At 43.8% G+C, this 25,918-nt stretch overlaps 1 protein-coding gene across 2 annotated transcripts in view; it reads left to right on the forward strand.

The window, feature by feature from the left end:
- The window catches only part of CLYBL (citramalyl-CoA lyase), a 173,283-nt gene that overhangs the window by 83,018 nt on the left and 64,347 nt on the right, over nt 1-25,918 (forward strand). For both annotated transcript variants that reach the window (XM_075424202.1, XM_075424210.1), the window contains exon 2: nt 5,201-5,390. In XM_075424202.1, coding sequence (XP_075280317.1) covers nt 5,201-5,390 — 190 coding nt within the window. The remainder of the gene's footprint in view (nt 1-5,200; nt 5,391-25,918) is intronic.

Consider the following 25,918-nt stretch of genomic DNA (forward strand, 5'->3'; position numbering starts at 1 on the left):
TTTTTTTGCATATTCCTCCCCTTTCTCTGTGAGATATTGTAGTTGACCAAATTTAAAACACTACAGTATTTAGCATCCCCGCAGTGCCATTTTAAGTATTTGGACCTGGAAAATGCCCCAAGCAATAACTACCTGAATTGCTTTTAATTACACAATATAGCTGCATCATTTTACTTCAGATTCTTTTTGATTGATGCTGTAAGGCAATTGTAACCATGGATGATGGGATTAAGTGCCTCTTGAAGTGACTTTAGCTTCTTGTGGGAACAAAGGGAAAGAAGAGAACACTTAGTCCCTTTTTGAGTGAACAGCCTTTTTTCACTTGCTATATAAAGAAATACAATTAACAAACATTATCCCCAGAGGTGAATTGAAATGTACATGCAGACAATAACCGCTCTTGACTGCAATTAGACATATATGATCCGAGGTATTTTGGCCATTCATTAGTGCTAATTGTTTGAGAAACAAGCCCACAGAACAAATGATTAAAATGTTAGTGCCATAACCAGGATTATTAGCATGTGTGATAAAATGCATGCGCCGCAGCTGTACCAATAAAACTCTCCGGCGAGTCGCTTTGATTCGACAAATACTCAGCTCGGCTGCGAGCCCGTCGTATTTGCACAGGGCCTGCTGATGTTTACAACAAACAACTTATATCTTCTTTTCTTAATTAGGAAGAATTACTATGCAAATTGCGGGGCTTTGTAATTTCGTAGAAGTTTCCTTTGTCTTTGGCGGATTATTTGTGTGTGGTTGTGAGCTACTCCCTAGTAAATTCGATGTCAGAAAACCATTATATTCACTCTGGGGAGTTTTTCGCACACGTCGGAGAAATAATTTGTAGGAGGTTTTGCTGCATGAGCAGGGTTGTGTTCAGTGGAGTCTTAGGTCCTGGGTCACTTCTGTCCTTCTGCCACACCACCACAGATGTGCAGGGTTGTGGTCAGCACGCAGTTACGTGCGTACAGGTCAGAAATACACACTGGGGAAATTATCCAGCTTTTTTAATGGTTTTATTCAAATGCCTAAAAATGTTCTTCGGAAATACTTGCCAACACTGCGCCAAAGGCTGTAGAAGGAGGCACTGGGCCTATCGAGCAATGGATGTTTTTCCATGCATTAGGCAGATTGCGGTGTAGCGTCTCTTAAAGCATGGTTCGATCTAGCAAATAAACAGAGAACAGAGGCGCAGGTTGAAGTGCTGATCCTGAAAATCACTTGTGGGAGCACTTTACTTTGTGAGCTGTACGTTGTTGGCTCCGATGAGACTGCACAGGTGTGTGCAGTTAAGTATAAATGTGAGTATGAGCAAGGCCGGAATGTGAAAATGCAGTTTACAGCAGGGAAATGTGTATCATTTGAGGCACTTCCACTGGTTTGCAGTCACACTGTAGGGCTGCCTTTGCAAAGTGCAGTATTTCTTAGTAATCAAAAAGGTTTTGTTGTCTCCTTCCTGAGGATGAACTATTTGCTCTGGGGTGAAACGGTTCTCGGAGGATCACAGGTAACTTTAACTTGCCAGCTACTTTTGCGTATTTGATGAAGGCTTTAGTAGAGTGTTATGTTTGCTGAAGAAGTTTAGTTTCTTTTCCAAGACCCAGGAGCATTCAGCGTACTGCTAGATGCTATGAATGAAAATATGCCGCTGTAAAACAATTTAATGAGCATTACCCAATAGCCTAGTCCTTGTTTTAACTTACAGTGCTTAAAGGAAGAAACGTTGTCTTAGTAAATTCACTTGGCTTATGTCCATGTGTTTAGTGTAAAGCATAGTCAAGCTTAGTTTGAATCATTAAAATACTTGGAGTCAGGAAACATACGTAAGATTTTCTTCCTCTTTATGGCATGGAGTTAACAGCGTAATTGAGATTGCAGTGCTGTGCGGGTTGTTTCATCCTAAAAAAGTAACTGCTGGGGATGTTTTTATTCTATCAAAATAACAGAAGTTGAGATAATCAGGATAGCGTTTCCTACCAGAGCAGCTAACTGCTAATATGCATAGCACCCTGGGCCTTGCCACTGTCGTTTTTAAAAAGGTCTATAGGCAAACGGTTTTCTTAATAAATCTGCTTCTTCCTCTGCATTTCATTTTATTGTAAAACATAAAATATGACTATACAAGGAAAATGCACAGTGAGAACAGAAGATTTTTTTAAGAATATATGTCAAAATAGTAGCATATGAAAGCATTTTCTGCAGTCACACCTAAGCATCTTTATTGAAAACACTAATTTTATAAAATATGTTTAGAGCTCTTTGTTTTGAAAGGAGAAAAATGCTGTGTTGGTCCACTGACACCAGTTCCTCCTGCACATGTTTTTTTTCTGGCCAGACCTTGTGAAAAATTGTCCCTTTGACTTCCTAAAATCTTAAGGCTAATAATTTGACAAATTGACAGTGTATTTTTATAATAATCTGTGTCCTGAGAAATCTGTGGTTTGGGCCCATGTAGCTATGAAGTTGGTTAGCTGAAGAGGAGATAGCAGTAGTCACCAGGTGATAGTATGTCAAACATCAAGGCTAATTAGATGATGGTATTTTAATGGATTAAATGTAATGCTTCTTTAGAGTCAGCTGGGGAAGTCATACTGCTACCTCCTCTAAACAAAAGTTTATAGAGTTCAGTGGTGACACCTGACTAAATCTGGTCTGCAGGTAACGGTGGTTTTACGTACGCAATACTACATGGTGTTGTGCGTGGTGTGCAGAGCAGAGCTGCCTTTGCGGGGCTTGGAGCAGTGAGAGGGAAACTGGCTGATCAAACGGCCCCTTGGTTCGATGACAGCCCGGGGAAACCTGCGTGACAGGAGATACATCTCATCTCAGCGTGCTCTGAGATTATGGTGTTAGCTGTGTCTGTCGAGTTTGGGGTAGGTTGGAGGGTTGGTGAGAGGCAGTCCTTAAGGGTGCTTCAGGGGCTGCTTGGCTCTAGGCTGGAGTTAACTATTAATGGGCTGAGCTCTTTGACTCCTTTGTGCCTTTGGGAACTACAGGGTTGAAGCCATCGGAGAAGGAGAATAGAAACTAATCACTTTTGTCTCCCCATATATGTTTAGTGAAGGACTGCAGACTTCACTACTGACCTCTGTGTCACACTGAAAAAAGACTCTCCTCTTTCCATTTGAGATAAACCACTCTTCCACCTACTCCTTGCTCTCCCAAAGTGTACTGCTGCAAGGAAATGGGATTAAGTGGATTTAACTAGCAGCCACTTGAGTTGCCACAAGTTGTGTTACCATCCCCACTTCAACACGAGACCAGGGACATGAAGTGGTTTGTGACAGAGGGGCAAAGAGACTACTTAGGAGAGACTCTGGATCTCAGTTGCATGCCTCCAGGTATTGTCAGGACCTCCATCACCTAAGACTTGTAAGTATTGCAGTTAGAGATGAGGAGTTATTAACAAGGGTAGCACTGGCACTTGTGTTAAAATAATGCGTTGTTTATGTTTAACAGCAAAGCTGCCCTGTTGCTTAGGCTGAACTAAGCATTACCAGGCATGTTACAAAGAAGAGACTGGCAGCGGGTTTTTGTGGGCTCGGAAAGTGTGTCCACCCAGGACATGCAGAGACCCAGCAGAGGAGATCATGGAATAGTTGTCCTTTTCAACTTAGTTTACTGGGATAAAATGTAATAAAAGCTCTCTTCCTATTGTCAATGTAAGACCTGTATCCAGCTTTTAGGGTGCTCACTCTAGGGGAAAAGGGAGTTCTTCAACAGGGTTAGCTTAGAAGGGCAAGTATCGTGGTGGTCTGTCAGCAACACATCACGTTGGCTCTGATTTAGATTGACTGAACTCATTTCCAAGTGTTTGAAGGGGTTAGTCATGTTCGCTTTGAAGAAAACCCGCGTGCCTGTGTAGCCATGTGTCATCCAAGTGTAGCAACTTGGGAAGCATTATTAAGAGGGGCATAGGAAAATGCATGGGTCTCTGACATGATGCGATAATGACATGTTCAGCGTGGTGCTAGAAAAGCTTTGCATTATTCAAAGTGCTGAATAATATACATGATAATGCATAATGGTGTTATATGGTAGGATTATTTTGGCGCATAAGTGACTTGTGCTCTGAGTGTGAAGGCAAATTGCAATATTTTGTCCTCATTTTTGATGTAGCAGAATAGTCCTGGGGGGTACAGCATGAAATGGGGAGGAACAGGAGCAGGCAAAGGGGTTTTTTTTGGAAAGCCATGAAACGCAGCAGCACCCTCTGCAATTTATTTCTCTGTGGCTGTAATTATGGAGCAAATCAAGCTCCCTACCGCACTTGAGGGCAGCCTCCCCTGGCAGCTCCTCTGTCTCCAAGCACACTGACCCGGCTTACGCCTGGGGTGGGTTAGCTGGTCCCTCACCAGGAATACCAGTACGGGGTGGAGACCACCACAAACCTGGCACCTATGGACCGTACAGATGCTACCCACTCAAGCCATGTGGCACCACAGGCTCACACCTGCGTGGTGCACAAAGCATTTATAAATTTTAAAAGGCACTGCAGCCAACAACGTGCTGATGATGCTGGTGGGTTTATGACTTCTGCTGGTGGAAGTCTGTGCTGCGGATCTGAGGGTCTGAAGGCTTCTGAGAGACATATTGGGATTAGTGAAGTTCCACATTACATGGGGTCTTCGTTCCCGTTTTCCTCATTTCCCCTTCCATCCATTTTGCTTATTTAAAATTTGCATGCAAATACATTTGTTGATATAACGCTACGGTTGTAAAATCAACGTCACAAAACCATGTTTGTTTTAACCAACACCCCTGCTTTATTCACAGCATGCTACCCAGCTCCTGGAGCAGCCGTGGCCTATAGCAGCCTCCTCCCTAAAGCAGTCCTGATCCATTCCGAGCACAGCCTCCAGCCTGTGGAGGAGTCCTACCAGCCACCACCCTTCTGTATTTAATACTTAGCACAGCACACAGAACGGGCAGTGTAATTAAAGCTGCGCGGATAACCTCAGCCCTGGCAGTTCTTCAGTTCTGGGTGTTGAAGTTTGCAGCTTCTGTTGAACATAGCCGTTTTGGAGTTTTATACTGTAATTCACTGTAATGCTGATATCTCCCTACCCTGGCTCTTCCCAATGAAAAAACCCCAAACTAGCCACTATCTAGGTGGGAATGTTTCCCTTTTAATAATAGTCAAGTATTCTTTATAGCATTGTAGCAAAGAGTCTGATTTCAACAATGTCCTTTACAGGGTGGATTCTCTTCTGCCAGCTGGTGTTCCTAAGCTTAGTTACCGCTTTGCGTCATCTCACAAGTACGTTCCCAGGCGAGCTGTGCTGTATGTACCTGCGGATGATGAAAAGAAGATACGAAAAATCCCATCACTAAATGTAGATTGTGCGGTGCTGGACTGTGAAGATGGAGTGGCTCTGAACAGAAAGGTAATTAAAAATTAGCTGTGTGATACAATCAGTGCTAAAAAGAATGTGTGGGAAAATGTTGTCTTTGCCTTGGGGAAGTGACAACCAGAAAGACGAAGATAAATCTGAAGATATACAAAGTAATGTAACAGTGATGGGCTTTGTGAAGGCGTTGGGAAAATCTGCTTACCCAGAACTGAAAGAGATCCCGTGTGAGTAAGTGGGGAGGGAGTTTTGAAGGAATACAGAGCTAGGCATAAGCTCTCATCACAGAAGAGTGGGAGATACTGTTATTATTGCTGCATATTTCTTAGGAAAGAGGAGGAAATGGTCTGTGAGAAGAGAAGCATGAAAGGAAGAGTTAGTTCAGAATCACAAAGTGGGGGTTTTGTTGTTGAAACAAGAGCATCTTCAGATTGTGAGCAAAACAGTGTGGGTTTGGGTTCAAGCCTTGGGGTGTTTAGAAAGATTTACTTACTGAGGCTTTTGCAAGAAGTGCTGTTAGGGGTGTTTCCGAAGGAAGGAGAAGTTACAACCTGAGTGCACCAGGGTTTGGAGAGCAGTTTAGACTGAAGGAGCTGCACGAAAGCAGGTATGGAGAGCAGTGTGGGAAAGAGATGCAGATGTGACAAGTACCAGTGCCAAGGTTTTGCTGACACTGAATTGTGAAAGAAGAGAGAATGGTCTAACATACATTCAGTTTTGCTTGCAAGCACATTTTTTAAATACGTGAAAATAACCATTTTTTAAAGTTTCACATTTTAATTAATGTATATGAGAAACTATTGTAAATGTTTCCCAGTGAAAGGTGTTTCTGAACAGGAACTCAAGTTTACCATCATTTTTGCATCATTTTTATATTTGTCAGTTTTCCTGTCCTTTTTACAGTGCTTCAGACTACAGCAAACACTGTTTAGCATTTGAGTATGAAGGTGTTGTCCAGGAAGTTATGAAAACAGGCTTGAAAATTTTCCCATGTCATCTCAAAAATATGGATTAAATTTTAGTCTTTGCTGTTACCTGGGAGTTAATGCCTTCCAGAAGGACTCTCTTGGGTAGTGCTTTCTTTAACTTTCGGGTCTTTACAGGTATGTTGGAAAGAAAAAAGTTTACAGGATTTGCATATATCTGTTTTAGTTCAGAAAAGTGAAAATAGCATTGCTGAATCCTCATGTGTACTGCTGAAGACAGCTGGAAAACATTTTACAGTTGCTAAAATTCTGTGTGGAAGACTAAGATTTTATCTGCTGGCACCATGACTTAGTATCGTTTAGGTCATATTTGGGAAGCCACTCCTGTAAGATGTCAGAAGACATAATTGTGTATTAAACTGTAGTATTTGTAGGTGCAACTTAATTATATAAAACAAATAATTTATAGCAGGAGCATCTGTTTGTAATAGAGGATGACAGCAAAACAAAATTTTATGATCAAAGTGACGAAGTTGCTAGTAGTAATTTCTAAAGGGTGGTAAAATTCTAACTCTGTGGAAATGAAGGGGAATTATGCCACTGGGTATAAGATTTCAAAGAAATTAGGACGAAAATCTGTAATAGGAACTTAAGATGTCAGATGAGCCCCTGACTGAGCTTAAATGCAAAAAGAAAGCAGACAGGAGATAGAAGTGGGGACAGGCGACCAAGGAGCAACACAGAAGTGTTGTCTAGGCACATAGGGACAGAATGAGGAAGGCCAAAGCTTGGCTGGAATCAAAACTGGTGAAGGATGAGCAGGACAAGAATGGCTACTACAAGTGCATCAACAGAAAAAAATGAGAAGGAAGAGCAGGGCAAGTGTGGATCCACTGCCCCATGAAGCCTCAGGCTTTACTGTCAAAGTTTGCTCTCCAGCCTACTAGGTTGTCTCCTAGAAGCAAAACTTGGGGGAGGGAGGCAGTAGCCACAGTAGGGAAGGATGGAGCTAGGGTCTATTTAAATAAGCTGGTCCATGAGGCCAGAGAGGACACGCTGGAGGCTGCTGAGGAAGCTGCCCAATGTCATCCTGAAGCTGCTGGCTGTCATCACTGAAAAATCACTGTGGCTGGAGGAGGTTCCTGATGCCTGGAGAAAGGTAAATGTTACAACTGTTGTCAGAAAGGGTAAGAGAGAGGAACTGCGGGACCATCAACACCATGCTAGTCTCCAGGAAAATGATGGTTCTCATGGAAGGCATTTCAATGGCCCAAAGACCTAGCCAGAATGAACTCATCAAGAGCAAATCACACCTGACATACCTGATCGCCTTCTCTGAACAAATCGCTGTCTTTGACTATGAGAGCTGAATAGATGTTATCTACTGTGACTTTAGCAAGGCTTTTGGCATGGTGTCTCATAATATTGTGGTCATCAGCCTGAGAAAAAATGGACTGGATGGACAGACTGTATGGTGGGTGGCAGTTTGGCAGGAATCAGTGGTCCATGCTGTGTGCTATTTTGCACTTACCTCCGCTGGGGCTAATACTGCTTAACTTCCTCACTAGCAACCTTGTTGACGGGATGGAGTGCACTCTCACCAGGTTCATGATGAAACCAAACTGAGGCACAGCTGGTATGCTGGAGGGCCCAGCTGCTCTTCTAATGGTGCTTTACAGTTGGAAGAACAACTCAACAGAAAGGTAACGAAGTCCAACAAAAATAAATGCAAACTCCTGGCACTGGGCTAGGATAACCAGCCGGCTGGAGTAACAGGCAGTGGAGCGACTGCCCAGGGGCAGCTCTGCCAAAAAGATATTTACGAGGAGAGGCTGAGGGAGCTGGGCTTGTTTAACCTGAAGAAGAGAAGGCTGAGAGGGGATCTTATAAATGCCTATAAATATCTTAAGGTTGGGTGTCAAGAGGATGGGGCCAGACTCATTTCAGTGGTGCCCAGCGACAGGACAAGGGGCAACGGGCACAAACTGAAGCACAGGAAGTTCCGTCTGAACATGAGGAAGAACTTCTTCCCTCTGAGGGTGACGGAGCACTGGAACAGGTTGCCCAGGGAGGTTGTAGAGTCTCCTTCTCTGGAGATATTCAAGACCTGCCTGGACAAGGTCCTGTGCAGCCTGCTGTAGGTGACCCTGCTTCAGCAGGGGGGTTGGACTAGATGACCCACAGAGGTCCCTTCCAACCCCTACCATTCTGTGATTCTGTGAAAAAGGCCCTGGGTGCTGTTTTACAGCAAGCTGAACGGGGTGAGCAGTGCGCCCATGCAGCAAGGGTGGCCAACCACCTCCAGGGCTGTGCCGGCATGGGTGCAGCCAGCAGGACCAGGGAAGGGGGTCCCTCCCCTCCACTTGGCTTTTGAGGGTCTCTCTGAGGGGGCTGTGTCCAGCCCCAGGGCTGTGGGCCCCTGGACAAGAGAGAGACTGACCCACGGGAGGAAGCCCAGGAAGGGCCACCAAGGTGGTCGTGGCACAGGAGGAGAGGCCGAGGAGCTGGGTTTGTTCGTCCTGGAGAAGAGATGGCTGAGGGGGCCTCAGTGAAGGCTTTGCTGCCTGCGGAGAGCTGGAAGGATGGCAGAGCCAGGCTATTCTCAGAGGAATTCAGCAACAGAGCAAGAGCAATGGCCACAAGTTGCATGAGGGGAAATGGTGTCTGGAAACAAGGGAGAAAAGTCTTCCCCATGCAGGTGGTGGAGCACTGGATGAGGTTGCCCAGAACAGTGGTGCATCCTCCCTCCATGATGGTAATCAGGCCTTGACTGGGTGAGGCCCTGATCAACCTGATGAAAAGCAGTAGTTAGCCCTGCTTTCAGGAGGCGGACGGATGAGGTGGTCTGCTGAGGTCCCTTCCAACCTGGATTAGACTGTGTGATTGCATGATCTAATAGCAAAGCATAATTCAAAGTGATTGTAAGAATGAATTCCATTTTTAGATGTGCCACAGATACTCAGGAAGACTTTGAGAGTTAGATTCTGTGAATGTGAAGCTGAAATTATTATTGCTCTTGCAGCTTAATTTATTAATGCTTCTGAGGTGTTTGGAGACTTTGTGTGAAAGATATGTCAAGAACATGCACTGAAATACAGTACTCGATGGCCTGTTGCAAATGGGTCACCTGAAACAACAAAAAACACTGGGAAACACAGCAACACTGATCCTGTCCTTTAATCATTATTCTTAAAACAACTAGTACTAAGGAATTTGACTGTTTATTGCCACGTTTTACATCAATAAACCCCCTACTTACGGATTTTCTTGAAACTGCTGCCAAAATGTTGGGTTTTGGGAAAATCAGGACCTGGTTGAAGGTTCACAGTGCCTTGGGCCAAACTTACCTGTCTACAGAAGGCCTTCCCTTGACACGAGTCCGAGCAGCAAGTTTGAAGCACATCTTAACAAGTCTATCTTAACAAGATGCTGTGTGTTTTGTATTAGGATTAAGTTAGATTGGGAGACATCAAGAAACTGAATGTTGGCAGCTCCATTTAATTGCTCATTTAGAGGGAAACGTGAAAGATGAGCTTCCTATAACCAAACATGATAACATTTGCGAAACTGAATCTGGTTGCAGTAGCTGCTTTCGAAGCAGCAGTTATAAATTAAAATTTTGGAAGATTTCTTCTTGTGCACCCTCCCCACACAATTATGTTTTGTAATGCCTCACAGAAGCACCAGAAAAGGGGAGCCCGTACCGTAATCTGCATAGCATATTGGTGCCTGCATTTCCTACCTTCAAGAGCTACAACACTGACCATGATTTCAGGTGTCACTTGCTGACTTCTCCTTCTTTTCAGTCTTTTTTTCTAGTTGACATTTTGACTGAATCAGAAAAAGAACGTTACAGCAAGAAGTTCACAAGGAGAAAATGTCTCAGCTTTTAAGGGGAACCAGTGGGAAGAAATGGCTAAAAGCAAAGTGATAGTATGCTGAATACTAAGCCCTCGAGTAGGGTGGGAGCTGGTGCTGGTGTGAGTAGGACACGTGGGGCTTTTGTCGCCTCATGGGGACTGGACGGAGCTGCAGGAGGTCTTCAAAAATTCAGAATAGGGAAGGTGATAGAAAGATATCCCAGTGTTGCTGAAAATTTCAGCCTTCTTTTGCAAAATTAGCTTTCGTCTTGCTGAACATATCCTACTAGTCATGCTGACTTCAAATCCTGGTTGGGGCTCCACACGCTGGTTTTAGAGGTTCGGATGAATAGTGTCATATGGTGTGGACTGTCAGCTGCCTCTCCAGGTGTCTGACTCTGTAAGACATTGGGAATTTCTATGACAGAAATTTAGTTTGTGGTTGGGGGGCAGAATTGAATACTGCTAAAGGGAAATTACTTTCCCTGAGCTACTGTTCACAGGTGAAGATAGGAGCTCTTCCCCACTGATGTACATGTAAAGTTTCTCCAGTGCTGCTATACATTTCAAAGAAATGACTCAAAATGGCTCACTTAGTGGTATTTTTAAGTGAACAGTTCAAACAGAAATTCTAAAATGATATAATAATACAGATTGCAGTGTTGGTATGTAGCAAATGCATCACACTGTAAAGACTTTCTGTGAAATGGCACAAAAATAGCCTATATCTGGTTTACCTCTTTGCAGGAGAAGGCCTGAACATTCTTTCATTTTCACTGTAAAAACCAAAAAGATAAAAAAGATGGCTGCATCAACGTGCTTGACCAAGTCGTATAAACCAGTAAGCTGAATTGCATGTCATGCCATCGAGAAGTCTCTGTGTAGGAGCTGAGCTGTTTGAAGATGTCTCAAGGGCTCTCAGCCAAGCAGGCGCTCCCTGGTGTAGCTTTCTCTGTAGAGCTGAGTTACTCACCGTGCTTCCAGGCCGGGTGAACCTATTACACGGTGGAAAAGTTTTCTCCGCCTGTTGGAGAAAGGCAGATTTCCATGCCAGTGCTTTCATTTTCCAAGGGCAGAGTGGACTGAGATTTCATGGTCAGTTCCCCTGGGTCTTGTAAGGTTACCACACTTACAAGAGAGTTTTCTAGAACAACGTTTTTTTCAGCAGGATCCTGTCTTCAGTGCTGCTATTTTTCAGAGTATCCAGGAGGTATTAGCTGCCAGGTCAGCCTAGCAAGAGACCAGTTGGAGCTGCTATTTTAGAGTTTATGCCTCTTTCTGAGTCCTTGACAAGAGTTTCAGAGCATTTTGAGGCCTCCAAACCAGTACTGTTAGTGGCTTTATCTTCATCGAAGTCAGAAGGATGGTTTTGAATAGTTGGGATACATGGACCCTTCCTCTGTAGCTCTCTCTTTATTGTGCCATCAGGCCAGTCAGGGCACAGACCCTTCTGCCAAAGATGAGCATTGGAAATTATCTCTGGCAAATTTTGAGGTGGCTAGGATTCAGCCTTTTCTTTCCATGGGGAAAGCCAGTGTTATAATCAGGAATCAAAAAAACACTCCATACTTTCCCTTGCCTCACATTTTTTTGTATCAGAGGTGCAAAAGCAATCCCTTGGACGGAGCACTGGAACAGGCTGCCCAGGGAGGTTGTGGAGTCTCCTTCTCTGGAGATATTCAAGACCCGCCTGGACAAGGTCCTCTACAACCTACTGTAGGTGACCCTGCTTCGGCAGGAGGGTTGGACTAGATGACCCACAGAGGTCCCTTCCAACCGCTACCATTCTGTGATTCTGTGAGTGTACATATGGCTGGGAAATGTCTGTGGGGTCCTCTGACGTAAAACACTTGAAAATATGAAACTTTATTGTTGTTCCTCTGGAACTAAATAGATCTCAGTCATCCAATGAAAGTTATTAATATTCAGGACTGCGCTGTAAAATTATGTAGGACCCATTAGGGTTTAAGTTCCTAAGCCCTTTTTGCTGTGAATTGTGATTGTGTCACTTTGTCTCTTTTAGAAAGAAGTTCCTCTCTCCTCCAGCACTTGGGCAGCAGAAGCTGGAGAAGAGGAAGCCTCAGCTCTGTCCTTTCCTCACATCCCTTCCTCAAGAGGGGGAACGGCAGCCCCTGAGCCTCTTCTGTTCTCCTGCTCCCCTCAGGAGCAAGGAGAAGTTCGGTTTGACTAAGAGGGTGGATAGGGAAGGACCTATTTTGCTTATCCGCAGCATGGCCTCTTAGGGTCATAGCATAAATTTGTTCTGACTTAATATCTTGTAGCAGCCACTTAAAAGATCATCGCTGTGCTGTGCCATGGAAGAAAAAAAAAATTCAATTAATTCTTTCGAATCATCTATTTTTAAAAATAGGATTAAAGCCTGACCACTTTTCAAACTGTTCCATTATGAATGACGCATACGTAAGAGATGACTCTGGGTTCATTACAGTTAAGAGCAGATCATCCGCATACATGCTGATTTTATGGAGATTTCTCCCCATGAGAATGCCTTCTCCATCTCTCTAGTGATCTGATCCTGGGGTCAGAACAAACAGCACACTGGAGAGAGAGCATCCTTGCCTACCATTTTTCCCGTAATCTGAGGCCTTCTGACCTTTTGATTCGTTATCACCAATGAGAAGAGGCTCCTGCATATAAAATAACACTTCAACTAAATTTGGGGGTGGAGATAAATACATAAAATGGGTCAGCATGGTATACAAAAAAAATCCCAGGCTTTCCTTATTGAAATGAGTTTCCTTATTGATCTTATTGAAGGCTTTTATAGTATCAGTGGAAAAAAGCTGCAGTTGGTTTCCATAAATCTCTAGCTACTTCAATTAAAATCAACAGTTTTCCTGTACTGTGTGATGATAATTTTTTTTTTTTTTAATAAAGTCAAGTTGGTTAGGATTTATCAATGCTGCAGGTATTTCTTTAGGCTCATAGTGAGAATGTTAGCTAGTACTTCATAGGCACAGTTGCATGAAACACTGATAACTAGGTTATTTTACCAGGTCTTTGCTTTATTTATAATAAATTAGTACTGTACCTGATTGTATTCCTCCTACAGGGAGAAGGCTTGCTGATAAAGTGTGTAGAGAATGATTAAATGTACACAGGCGCATAGTAGGGTGACTTCTCTTCAAAAGATGCACAAAATTAAAATGGGAATGCTGCTTTCCCTGGTGGCTTGCCATTATTAAAAGTCTCAGTAGCATGGGAAATTTCTTCTGTAGGAATTGGGGAGCCCAAAAGTCTCTCTGGTTTATTGTAGGGAAGCTGAACTGTACAGTGAAACTCTGCAAGGCCTTTTTGATCCTTAAAGAGTTCTGATGAATATACATTTTTGTGGAAGTTGTAAAGTGTTTTCATTTCCTTATTAATCCCACCATGGTCCTGGAAGAACTGCCACTCCTGAGTGGTAACTGTGACAATAAAAGTTTTTGTTCCTATTGTTTTACTCTACAAGCCAATCATCTTCCTTACATAAAGATTTGAGGATTCATAAGGACGATTGCAATATTCAGCAATTTTCTTCTTAATGAGCTCAGTAATGCCTGTGTCTCTTCGAGCAGAGCCTTTGAATTGCCAGTTATTTCTTTTCCACTGATTCAGATGTAGCCAATTAAGTTTGTCTTGGACATGTTCTGATATAACTATTACTTGCTGACAGAATGGTGTCTAGAAACTTAGGGAAAATGTGTTGGCTCAGTATTAACAGGGATTTCAGGCAGGAATACATTAATAGACCTGGGAAAATATTTTGAAAAATACAGTTAATGTTTGTATGGACTTGGAATACACAGTACTTCAACTCTTCATATGTAGTCTACAGGCCCATCTGCACAGCTGGATGCCGAAGGCTAATTGCAGGACTAGAAGTCATGATTGCTGCACATTTCTGGACCAGTTTTCAATATTTCATCTGTTTTCTTAGCAGGAAGAACCTGGCTGCACAGCTGTTGAGCATCTAGACTTAGTTTGAAGGGAGCCATTGAGTTTCAAGTGTGCTATAGAAAATCAAGCCAATACAAAAAGTTCAGTATACACAAGCAGCTTAGAAACAATCCGTTGGATCAAATGTGGGCAGACGTTTCTTTGTGTGCAGAGCCACGTGGTGGGTTGTGTTGTCAGGGCTGCAGTGTGGGTGGGGGAGAGGAAAACATACGGTTACTGCCCTGATCACCGTCACAGGGATTCTCAGCACTCAGCGCCATTTGTTGCAGGTCTCCTTTGCTTTTTTGTTGGCCATGAGCAGGCAGAGGAATATGTTTGCATGTCCAAATTTCTGTTGTAATTAATCTTGAAGCCTAGTCTTGAACCTAAGACTCCATTGTGCTCGTAACCAGTAGTCCACTGCTTATTCTTCCACATTGCAAGGGCCACATTTTGAAAACAGAGAGGCGAGCCAAGCATGAGGAAACCCACAGACCTTATTAACAGGGACATGGATCAGAAAGTGGTAGGACACACAGAGAATGCAACTCTTGCCTTCTGTGATAAACTTTCATATGATGTATCACAGTCAAGGTAGTGATCTAGTGGACATTTAGTCGGATTTAGGTAAGATGAATAGGTAAGGGAAGGTGGAAATACATGGTACTTTTCCCAGTGCCTTGGTGCCATCAAAACTGGACTTGTCCCAGGATGGTGAGGAGTGGGCGCAACCTTAGAGATACTCAGAAGATTATGGGAAAAATCTGTGGTTTATTTTACCAAACTGTTTAAACATTACCTTTTTACCTGGGGTTTTGTAGTATTATTAGGTAGCAAAACAAGGAAGTATGGCAGGATGCTGGGTAAGAGAAAATAATTTTTTGTGTCAGATGGAAGAACAGCATAGCTGTACATATAGAAGTTGCAGATGAGGGTGAGGGTGTGTGTGGTCATGGCTAGGCTTGGGAACCTTGCCAGGTGTCAGCTGAAAGCATGATGTTTAACCTCTGTACCTTTGGTTTCATCTATTATTCTTCTGGAGACCAGAGAAAAGGATCCTAGCACTCAGTGGTGGGAACCAAACCACCAGTACCTGTGCAGAAGCCTCATTTCCTTCCACTCTATGTCCAGTTAGCAGGAGTCTGCAGTACTCACAATGCTGCAGATTCTGCAGTCCTTATTCAGATAATATTTCACAATGAGTTAAGGACATTTGTGTCTAAATGAGTAATACAGGATTAAACCCTTCAGGAGTCTGACCTTCTTCCTCCTGTACATCACTATATATTGAATTGAAGGCAGGTGGGCTGTGATAGTTGCAGGACACACCATTCCCAAAATAAGCATAGAACCATCTAAAACCAGCCCTTTATTTCCACTGCAAACTAAGTCCATGCCATGACATCCCTTCATCTTAGAGTGGAGTGATTTATCTCTGTTCAACAGAAGACAAAACACATGGATTACGATTGCCTAAAGCTCTGATTTTTACATATTCTGTGAATGACTTTCTTCTCTGAATGTGTATTGTGAAAAGACTGTATGTTAAACAATGCTTTATACACTAAAAGAATACACTTTCATGGAACAGGCAGGTACCCAAAAAGGCTACAGAAACACACTTCTGGCTTACTGCAACTGGAGAGCGTCCAGAGCCATGAATTCACTGCATGCTCACATATCAGAATAGAACACAATACGCAACCCTTGTGATTTTTCTAGTCCCTGTCGTACAAACCAGAATAAACGGGGACAGAGCATTAGGAAGTACATGCATTTGTTTACTTGCATCTAAACCTGCATAGCTCTGCTGGCTACGCAGTGTGCAGCAGGCTCCAGGGACACAAAAGCTTTTAATGTGTCCCCAGGTTACACCTTGGCACGCCCGGAGTTTGCGCTTCCAACTAAGGAATTCCTTTGCAAAGGAAAAAAAACCATGCCAGGTTTTTTTCTTCATTTCCAGTAGGTCAAAACATCTAGCCGCATTTGAAAGTTGCTATTTTGGTGGTGTTTTTTATGTATGTGTGAAGTGTTGGCAATTGTTAGCACATCTAAATGCATTGACTGAAGTGTACTGTATATCTGTCTCCTAAGACAAATGCACACATCTGCAAATCCAGCGTACTGCAGGTTTGGATGTTAGCATAAGCTTCTCTGCTGAGGTTGCCCATCTTTGCCCCTTTTGGTTATGAATATCGCAAGGGAGATTATGATCTGTCTTCTAGTTTAGCAGTAGGGAAAGGGACGAGCTGATGGTGGAGTCTGATCAGCGCTTTGAATCTTTTCTGAAAGGATAAATAAAATCTTAGTGTTTTCTGAGTTTGACTAAAATTTCTATCTTTAAAGCAGCTTGGTTGCTGTGAAATTGCTGCTTCAACTCCTGAATGGCTGCATAACATAGTGCTGTCTGCTGTGGATCACTGTAATAGCTCTGTTTGCTATCCTTCTTTCACTGCAGTGTGTTAGGGCTACCCTCTCCAGAACAATGTACTTGCCAGTTATTTCAAGACTGGGAGAAAAGAATTGTAAATATTTTTCTCAATTTCTCATCACTGAGCTCCAGAAGACCATAAATCCTTGTGTTGTTCCTCATTTGGGAGCAAATGGTTGTAAAGATCCTTGCTGTTCATTTTAGGATGATTGTAAACCATGGCTTGCTCATTCTTTCCTCCTTACTTGTTACAGTCTTTTACTAGATTGCCTCATAATAGCTGCTCCTATGCCAGGCTTGAGATAACTTCATCTTCTAAGGTTTCACAATACAATTGTGCGTTAAAAGGGGATGTGTTGAACAAATTGGTATTTTCTTCCAGCTTAGTCAGGTTATCTGGATACTGTTTAAACTTTGATTCCACACAGACCGAATCTTCCACTCGTTAACCAATTATTTTTAAATAGAATAATTATAGATCATAATTTAGTATGCATTTTCTTGAGAAAAAGGGCAAATTAATACATGTAAACATGGGTGAATCTATTTAAATAAACTGTCCACAAAATCCTTACAATATGTAAACAACATTTGTTATGCCTTGGAGATAGCATATGATTGGACTCATGAGACCCTGTTTATCCTACTGAACAGTTTCTTTTATAACTTCAAAGGGAATTTTATATATTTATGGCAATAGCAGGGTGTTAAGTGTAGCTACACAGAAATTATACCTCAGCTATTTAGTTAATGCCAATAGGGATTAAATTAGATTTTATAGCTGTTAGTAGAAGTCTGTTTTGTAGCTAACAAGTGGGATTTTTAAATCCTGGAAAGCATAATCCTATTATAAAACTGGCAGCTGAATTAACATTATCTAGGAAGCAAGTCTTCACGGATTAACATTTTTTGACATTAACAAAGAAAAACTAATGCTACAGGGATATTAGATGCTTTTCCCAAAAGTAGGAAAAAAAGGAAAGTGAATATAGGGCAAGATAAATGGCACAAATACTGCAGGAAGGAAAAATGGAGTGAAATATGCATGAGAAATGAAATCTGGGAGTGGCCATGTTCTGCCTCAAATACAAAAGAAATACACTGGGTAGGAAAAGGCCTCACCGTTGCTAAGTCATGTTTTGGACCGCGCATTGATTTATACATGCCTTGTGACTAATTCACAGTTATCCAACACGAGTGTGGGATAGCCGCGGACACTTTCTTCTGTCCCAAGAGTGGAGGTCTTTGCATTCCAGCTAGATGCTATAGGAGCCAAGGGTTGGCAGCACTGCAGAAGAAAGACTCATCCGCTTATTGAACAGGTCCATCAAGCTGTTCCACAGAGACCCTGATGAAGTTATTCTTGCATACCTTGAAGGACAGTTATGGGACAACTGCTGCAGGTAGTGGTACAGGAGATGAGTGGGTCACTGAACTTGCTTGTCCTGCAATATCTTATTCTAGGCATTGATGGACTAAATAGCTAAGAGGGTATATGCCATTTAATTTAAAAAATCTATATGCCATCAATTTAAAAAATCTTCACCCCCCTCACAGTTGCGGAGCAAACCTTTTATTTCTTAAAATTGTGAGGTATACATCTCCTTTAAATTATTTTACAGCGTCTGTCTTTAGAATCTGAGCCCTTATTTGCAGCTGCAGCACAGAAATAATGACAGCAGTATTTTGTTGTGTGGAGGGTTAGGAGGAATCCACTTCATAAACATCAGTCACAAAAACATGCCAAGCAATTTCTTCCCAACTTTGCAACATCGTTTTCAGTGTTGTTAATTCAGTACAGGTTTTACCATGACATTATCTGCTGTCTGTCTCCTTTCATCTCAGAAGTTTCTTCCTTCTTCTCAAATAGTGAATTTCAATGATTAATAATGAGAGCTAAAATGGAATAATGTGTTCTAACTTTTTCTTCCAACCTCCCAGGCTTTTGGTTCAAGTAAAGCAGAACTAGGTCTGAGTCACTGTCAGACTGGGGTTTTGTTATCAGAGATTTAACTGTGACTTTGCACACATAATACATGGCTTTACTGCTTGATCCTTGGTTTGGTGCTTTTGAAATGCTGCATTTTTCCTCCTTGTGGTTTGCTGCTTTAACCATTACTACTTACTGGATTACATTTTTAGTGATCATCTTTTCTGCCAGAGCATGTGTGTATAGCAGTTGTTGCTGTGGTTAGATCCATTACCAGAGGTGCAGCTGTGACTGCCTTAAGGGCCTTCTTAAATGATGGTTGTGTAGTATAGTCTTTACCTTGCGAAGGATATAACAACATCTGGCTGTAGAAATAGTGTGAAATTTCTAAGTTGCAAACTGTCCTCTTCTGAAGTTATTGCCATGAGGAAGAACCTTGGCACCATTATGTCAGTGAGAAAACGAACACCATTTAGCATCAACTGGACCAAGATTCATCCCCTGTTGTTTGCACGTTGCTCCAAAGATAATGAATTCTAGTGAGAATGGAAGAGTTATTTGCCCTCTATTGTGCCTCTTTTTCAAAAATCTGTCCTCCAAGTGCTTTCCCCCTACCCCCCCCATGTGGAAGTGTGCAACAGTCTGTAAGCCTGGTGCTTTGGAGCACACGGGTATCTTTTAACCATTGCCACAGCCCTCTGAAATGCTGGGCACCTTTGGAGAAGTGGGAGTAGAACGTGCCTGTGATTTCTCACATGAGGAAGGACATAAATTTGATGCCTTCCAGAAGTGCAGTCCTTAGATAAAGGACCGATCTTTCCTTTCCTTAAGTAATGAGGGCAACTACTATATCCTGTAGCATTTTAGAGTTTGTTTCCAGTTTTGCTGTCTGGGTTGGAAAGTGTACAGTTTTGGACAATGAGACCTGGGTTGGTTATAAAACGTTTGACCAGCTCCTCAGTTTGTGTAAATGGGTTTAGCTCTTTTTTTTTTCATATAGTGACACAGCAGGTGAAGCAGCTCTCAAATGAGAATTAAAGAAAGTTTATGTGGGAAGAGAGCGTTACATGACCAGGGAGTTGCATCCACATCACCTGGCTGGACACTCATTGTCTGCTTCCAGTCTCTGGAAGAGAGAGATGGAGATGCGAGCGAGCCATGTGGTCACTGAGCAGAGCACCTTTCTTCCTCTGGATGACCCTGCGCCTGCTATGACCGGCTGCTGCTTGACTGTGGAAGAGGTCACCGAACAGGGAAGGTGGGATGCTTGGCTCTGCCACCCAATGTTCTTGCATCTCGGTATGTGTTTTTCTAGATTAGAATCTTTGTAGAACCTCGTTCAGGGCCAGCATGTGGAAAACAGCAGCAGCAGCGCCTGAGCGTTGCCAGTCAGGGCACTTGATCTCAGAATTTGGCTTCAAATTTTGTTAAATTTGTGTATCATCAGCGAGGTACAATGGAAGTGCTGAGAAGAAAAAGAAATGCCTAGAAATGTGGTGGCGGGTCGTGGGTTTCAGTGCTTGAGGCTGCTACAAGTAGCCAAGAACATGCATGCTCGATTTTGTAGCTGGGAGGAATTCACACACTCGGCAGCCTCTGAGTAGCACTTGATGTGACTTGACAGAAACTAGCAGATAGAGCAACCGGCTCTTAGCCTGTGAGGGCGATCCAGATCCCTGGTCAGCAGGCATCACCTCTTCCTACGTCCTTCTCTGCATAGAGGTGCATTTGGTGCTACACAGCAAAGCTCTGAGTGGCTGATGCCCTCCCAGGGGTGATGTTCCCTGCGGGAAAAGCGATGAGGCTTTGCTGTAAGCGCAGCCAGTGGGTCAAAGGGGTCTCAGAGACCTCCCCTTTCTTTTGCCATTGAAGCTCTGAGCTTTCTCTGTGCTGCTAATGGAGAGCAGATGCACAAGGCTCACCTTTCCAGGCCATATGGTCTTGAGAAGCAGCTTCCTGCCATCCTGAGGTCAAAAAATACATATCATGCTTATTTAACCCATGCTTCTGAGCACTGAAGGCCAGGTAGTGGCAGAGGGGACCTCTGTGAGCTGGCTGTGGCACACTGCAGCTGGAGCTAGAGGTAAGGAGGCTCTTCGCTGGTGTGGTCCAGAAGTTGGTAAATGAAGCACAGGGTGTGAGGAAACACTAGTGAAGCAACCAAGGCCCTGCTGAGGGACAGTGGCACAAAGCAGCAGCTTCTCAGCTCAAAGAAGTCTTGCCTGGGTTTTCACACAAGGCTGCCTATAGGCCCTTTTTTGACTATCGCTGTTCAATAAAAAAGGACTTATGCTATTTTTAAATGGGCAAGTTGCATGCAGGAAGCTCCTCACTTGTCAGCCACTGACTTTTTCACACACAGAACTCTGTGAGTGCTTAGTAAAGTTGGTATGTATAGTAAATCTTCCGTGGCTATCAAGCCTGATTCCTTGAGTCAAGCAGACCATTTATTGAATCGTGTCTTTTTCTGTTATAGTGATAAATGTGTCTGGCAGGGGAAACTAGGACCTGCATTTGGGATCATTGGTTGGAGGAGCTTCTGGGGTAACAGAAGCTGGTAACATTGAGCTGGAGGAGCTGTTGTCATCTGTTCAGTCTTCTGATCTGAAGCAGTATGAAGCTTTTCCAAAGCACCCCGACGGAGGTTTCTGTAACCGGTTGTTGAGAGTGTCCACAAATGTCTCTGGTCCTCCTAATGTCTACTCAGGATTTTCTAATAATTTAACTTAAATATTATTTTCAGCAAATGAGATGGATTTTGTTGTCCATGACCACTTAGAGAAAGAAAAGCAGAAACCTGTAACCCTCTCCTATAAAACGTTATTCTGTCTATTGAATTGTTACTGACGTCTCCTATAGATTTTCTCTTTTTAGTGAAAGTGACTGCATATCCTTCAGGTTTTTCTAATAGGAGGTGCCTGAACATCTTACCAGTTTTCTTGTAAGCTTGTGGACTCTCTCCCATCTTCTTTCATTTCTGGTCCCCAAAACTGGACATTTCAACTGAGCTCTTTATATAAATACAACTTATAACAGTGCAATTACTTCCTATTTTATTATGTATGATGTTCTTGTTAATATATTTCCAGAATTGGCTTTGTCTTTTTCGTAATAACACTGCATTGGTGGCACTCATTCACTTCAACCTACTACTTTTAATTGGTTGCTACTTTTTGAAGGTAGGTTTCCACATTAGCGTGTTTCCTTTGAGATTGCTATGTGCAGCAGTGTCAACAGCTTTCTCACTTCTTGACCACCCTCCACTGTTTCTCAACACCTCTCTTGTGGTAGGTGGCCAAAGCTGGACATCCTACTCCAGGTGCAGCTTCACCAGTGCTGAGTAAAAGGGGACAATAACCTCCTTAGTCATCTGGCCATGCTCCTCCTAGTGTAGTCCAGTGTGCAATTTGCCTTTTGTGCACTGAGAGCACACCACTTCCTTGCTGACCGTCGTTCAGGTTGCTATCCACCAAAGCCCCAGGCCCCTTTCAGCAGCTGCACTCGGTAGCCTGTCACCTCTGGCCAGGCAGACGTGTGGGGTTATCGTGCCCCTGCTGTACAACTTCTTGCTTCTGCTTGCTGAACTTTCTGGGACTCCTGTCAGCCCAGTTCTCGAGTTTCTCATGGTGCCTCTAGACTGAAGCTCGTGTCCCTTTAGTTTGGTGTCGTTGGAAAATTTGCTGAGGGTTTGTTCTGTGTTGTCACCGAGGTACATGTGGAAGATGCTGGATAAAGTTGGCCCCAGTGTCAAAGCCTGGGGTTCCCTACTTGTTATCAGCTGCAAACTAGGCATTGAGCCATGGATAACTATCCTTCAGAGTCAGCTGTCCAACCAGTTTTCAACCCGTCTAATAGTCAGTTCTTCTAGCTGATATTTCCCCAGTTTCCAGACAAAAATGCTGTGTCCTCTAAAGTCAGGGTGTGTTACATCTGCTGCACTCTCTTTGCCCATGTAGCCAGTCATTTTGTCATAAAAGGCCAACAGATTGTTCAGGCAGAGACGTCCTCCTGCTATCTCCAATCCACACAGACTTACTAATTTTCTTCCCTCATTCATTGTCTGTGGTTATCGTGATATCATGACTACAACCTGTTCAGACCTCTTTTCCTGATCCAGCTAGAATCAATTGACTTAATGAACAAGAGACTTTATTCTTACTTCATTATACAGCTTCACAGTGTCAGGTATTTTGAAGTGTCCTTAGCACTGGAGCATATTATACTTTTCTGATCATTACAATTTTAGTTGCCTTGAGCTGACTTCAGACACCTGCATCCAAGAATGTGATCCCCAGCCACACTGCAAATCCCTGCATGTGCCCTACGTGTTTGAAAGTCTGCTTTTGTGTATACTCAGAAGTGCTTCTGGCAACTTGTTGTCTCTCTCATGCCAAGGCTATCAGAAAGATATCTTCTGTCTAAGGCCCTTGAGCAGATGGGATCAAAACTTGCCCAGCAAACTCTGACAGGAGACACATGCAAAGCACAGAAACCATGGCATTTTTTGTATGAAAATGGCTAGGATAGGAAAGAAGAAATAATGGTCATGTCCATGGTGGCATGGGTAACAGGCTCACTGTGAGCTGATGGATCGGGGTCAGAGGGGAAGCCAGAACGGGGGAGTGTCATGGTGGTGCCTGATCAAGGAGAGACCGTGGACAAAGATTTCTTTGAACAACTGAAAGAAGTGTCTCAAATTCTTTCTGACTGTCATGGAGGACTTTAACCATGCCAGTATCTACAGAGGGGACAGTGTGATGGGACACAAGCAATACAGATTTCTGGAGTGCATGGAAGACAATTTTTTGATGCAAGTGCTGAACAAGCTAACTAAGGGAGGTGCTTTGTTGGGGTCCTGAATGAGAATGAACTGCCAGTCAATAGCAGCCTTGACTGCAGGAGCTGTCAGATGCTGAAGCTTACGATCCTGAAGGCAGTGAGCAAGGCAAGGACACAAGACTTCATCTGATAGGCAGGACTGGTCTCATGTTAGGCTGCCCATGAAGGTAAGGGAGCTCATAAGGGCTGGTCAGACTTCAGTGGCAAACTGCTCAAAATGCAAGAAAATCATCTGAAGGGCAGGAGAACAGGCAGGCATGGCAGGAGGCCAGCTTGCTAAACGGTAAACTCTTGATTTAACTCAAAAGCAGAAAGGAAGTGTGAAGGAAATGGAACCAAGAAGGAATAGAGAAATATTACCTGGGAATGTAAGGACAGAAAAAGGAAGGTCAAAGCTTGGCTGTAGTCAAAACAGCTGAGGGACCTGGAGGGCAACCACAAAGGTTTCAACACTTTTATCAGCAACATAAGAAAGACCGGGAAAAGTGTGGGTCCACTACAGACTGGTGGCCTTTGCTTGCAGGACATGAATAAGTCTGAGATGTTCAGTAGTTTCTTTCCCTCAGACTTTACAGTCAGAGTCTACTTTCAGGCCTCCTGGTCATCTCCTTGTGTCTAGAAGCAAAACCTGGGTGCGGGAGATGTTACATGCAGTAGAGGATGGAGCTAGGGTCAATTTAAATAAGCTGGTCCATGAGATCAGACAGGACACGCTGGAGGCTGCTGAGGGAGCTGCCTAGTGTCATCCTGAAAATGCTGTCTGTCGTCATTGAAAGGTTGTGGTGGCTGGAGGAGGTTCCTGACGCCTGGAGAAAGGCAAGTGTTGCAACAATCATCAGAAAGGAACTGCAGGCCCATCAACCTCACACTAGTCTCCAGGAAAGTGATGGTGCTTGTTCTCATGGAAGGTGTTTTAACGCACCTAAGGACCTAGCTAGAATGGACTGATCGAGAGCAAGTCATACCTGACATATCTGATTGGCCTTCTGTTTTGAGATGTCTGGCAGTTTGGATGAGGGGAGAGCAGTGGACATCTTTTACCTTTAAGTTAGTAAAGCTTTTGACATAGTGTCCCATGATACCCTGGTAGAGAGCTGGAAGAGAAATGGACCCTACAGGCAGACTGCCTGGACTGCAGAGCTCAGGGAATAGTGCTCAGTAGATCAGAGCCTAACTGGTGCTTGGGTCAAAGTGACACTTTTCAGATATTGTGTAACATTTTAATCAGCAGCCTGGGTGACTGCATGGAACGCAGGTGATACCATTGTTCAGGGAATGACTGGACAGCAGGACTCTCCCTTAGAGGGACTTCTGCAGTGTGGAGGAAGGGGTGGGCAAGAGCAAAAGCAAAGTCCCAGCACCACGCTTGGGTAACCCCATGCACTAGTACCAGTTGGGGAGTGACTGCAAGGGGCAGCTCTGCCAAGAAGGCCCTGGGTGCTGTTTTACAGCAAGCTGAACAGGGTCAACAGTGCGCCCATGCAGCAAAGGTGGGCGACCACCTCCAGGGCTGTGCTGGCACAGGTGCAGCCAGCAGGACCACGGAAATGGGTCCCTCCCCTCCGCTTGGCTTTTGAGGGTCTCTCTGAGGAGACTGTGGGCCCCTGGACAAGAGAGAGACTGACCCACGGGAGGAAGCCCAGGAAGGGCCACCAAGGTGGTCGTGGCACAGGAGGAGAGGCGGAAGAGCTGGTTTTGTTCGTCCTGGAGAAGAGATGGCTGAGGGGGCCTCAGTGAAGGCTTTGCTGCGTGTGGAGAGCTGGAAGGATGGCAGAGCCAGGCTATTCTCGGAGGAACTCAGCAACAGAGCAAGAGCAATGGCCACAAGTTGCATGAGGGGAAGGTGTCTGGAAACAAGGGATAAGAGTCTTCCCCATGCAGGTGGTGGAGCACTGGATGAGGTTGCCCAGAACAGTGGTGCATCCTCCCTCCATGATGGTAATCAGGCCTTGACTGGGTGAGGCCCTGATCAACCTGATGAAAAGCAGTAGTTAGCCCTGCTTTCAGGAGGCGGACGGATGAGGTGGTCTGCTGAGGTCCCTTCTAACCTGGATTAGACTGTGTGATTGCATAATTTCCCTAGTAGTTAGGAAACTTGTCCGGGAAGCCTGAAGCAGAGGTCTATTTGTCCTTAGGCAGAGTAACAACAGCACCCTGCTTGCTAAATGAAACTCCCATATATGATCTGTATGCATGCACCTATGTGGTAGAGACATCCTCCACCTTGCTTTAAATAAGTAGTTATTAATTGGGCCACAGACCACATCTAGGCCTGAAGCTGGCTTTCTAGCTTAGTGATTAGGGCGTGAACCTAAGAGAAGAGAGACCTGGATTTCTAGCTGTACTCCAGGGACAGTTTACACATTTTAGCCTATGGCTTTTTTTCAAACATCACAGTGCATGTGTCCCTGTGTGGTTCTAGTCCTAGTTTACTGATCTAATCAAGAAATCAGATCCTCAACAGGCATGAAACTGGTACCATCGAAGGTACCACTAGACTACTAGGGAAATTTTCATTTATGCTTTTCTTAACAGCCTGCCACCTCTGTGAGCAGCTCGTTCTGTTTAAAAATCTTGAAACCATCCATGTAGTTTTTACTGCTTTTCTAGTTGTAGGTGGAAAATGATATATTTTACTT

This window comes from Opisthocomus hoazin, chromosome 1 (assembly GCF_030867145.1).
Source record: "Opisthocomus hoazin isolate bOpiHoa1 chromosome 1, bOpiHoa1.hap1, whole genome shotgun sequence".
NCBI classification, from domain to species: Eukaryota; Metazoa; Chordata; class Aves; order Opisthocomiformes; family Opisthocomidae; genus Opisthocomus; species Opisthocomus hoazin.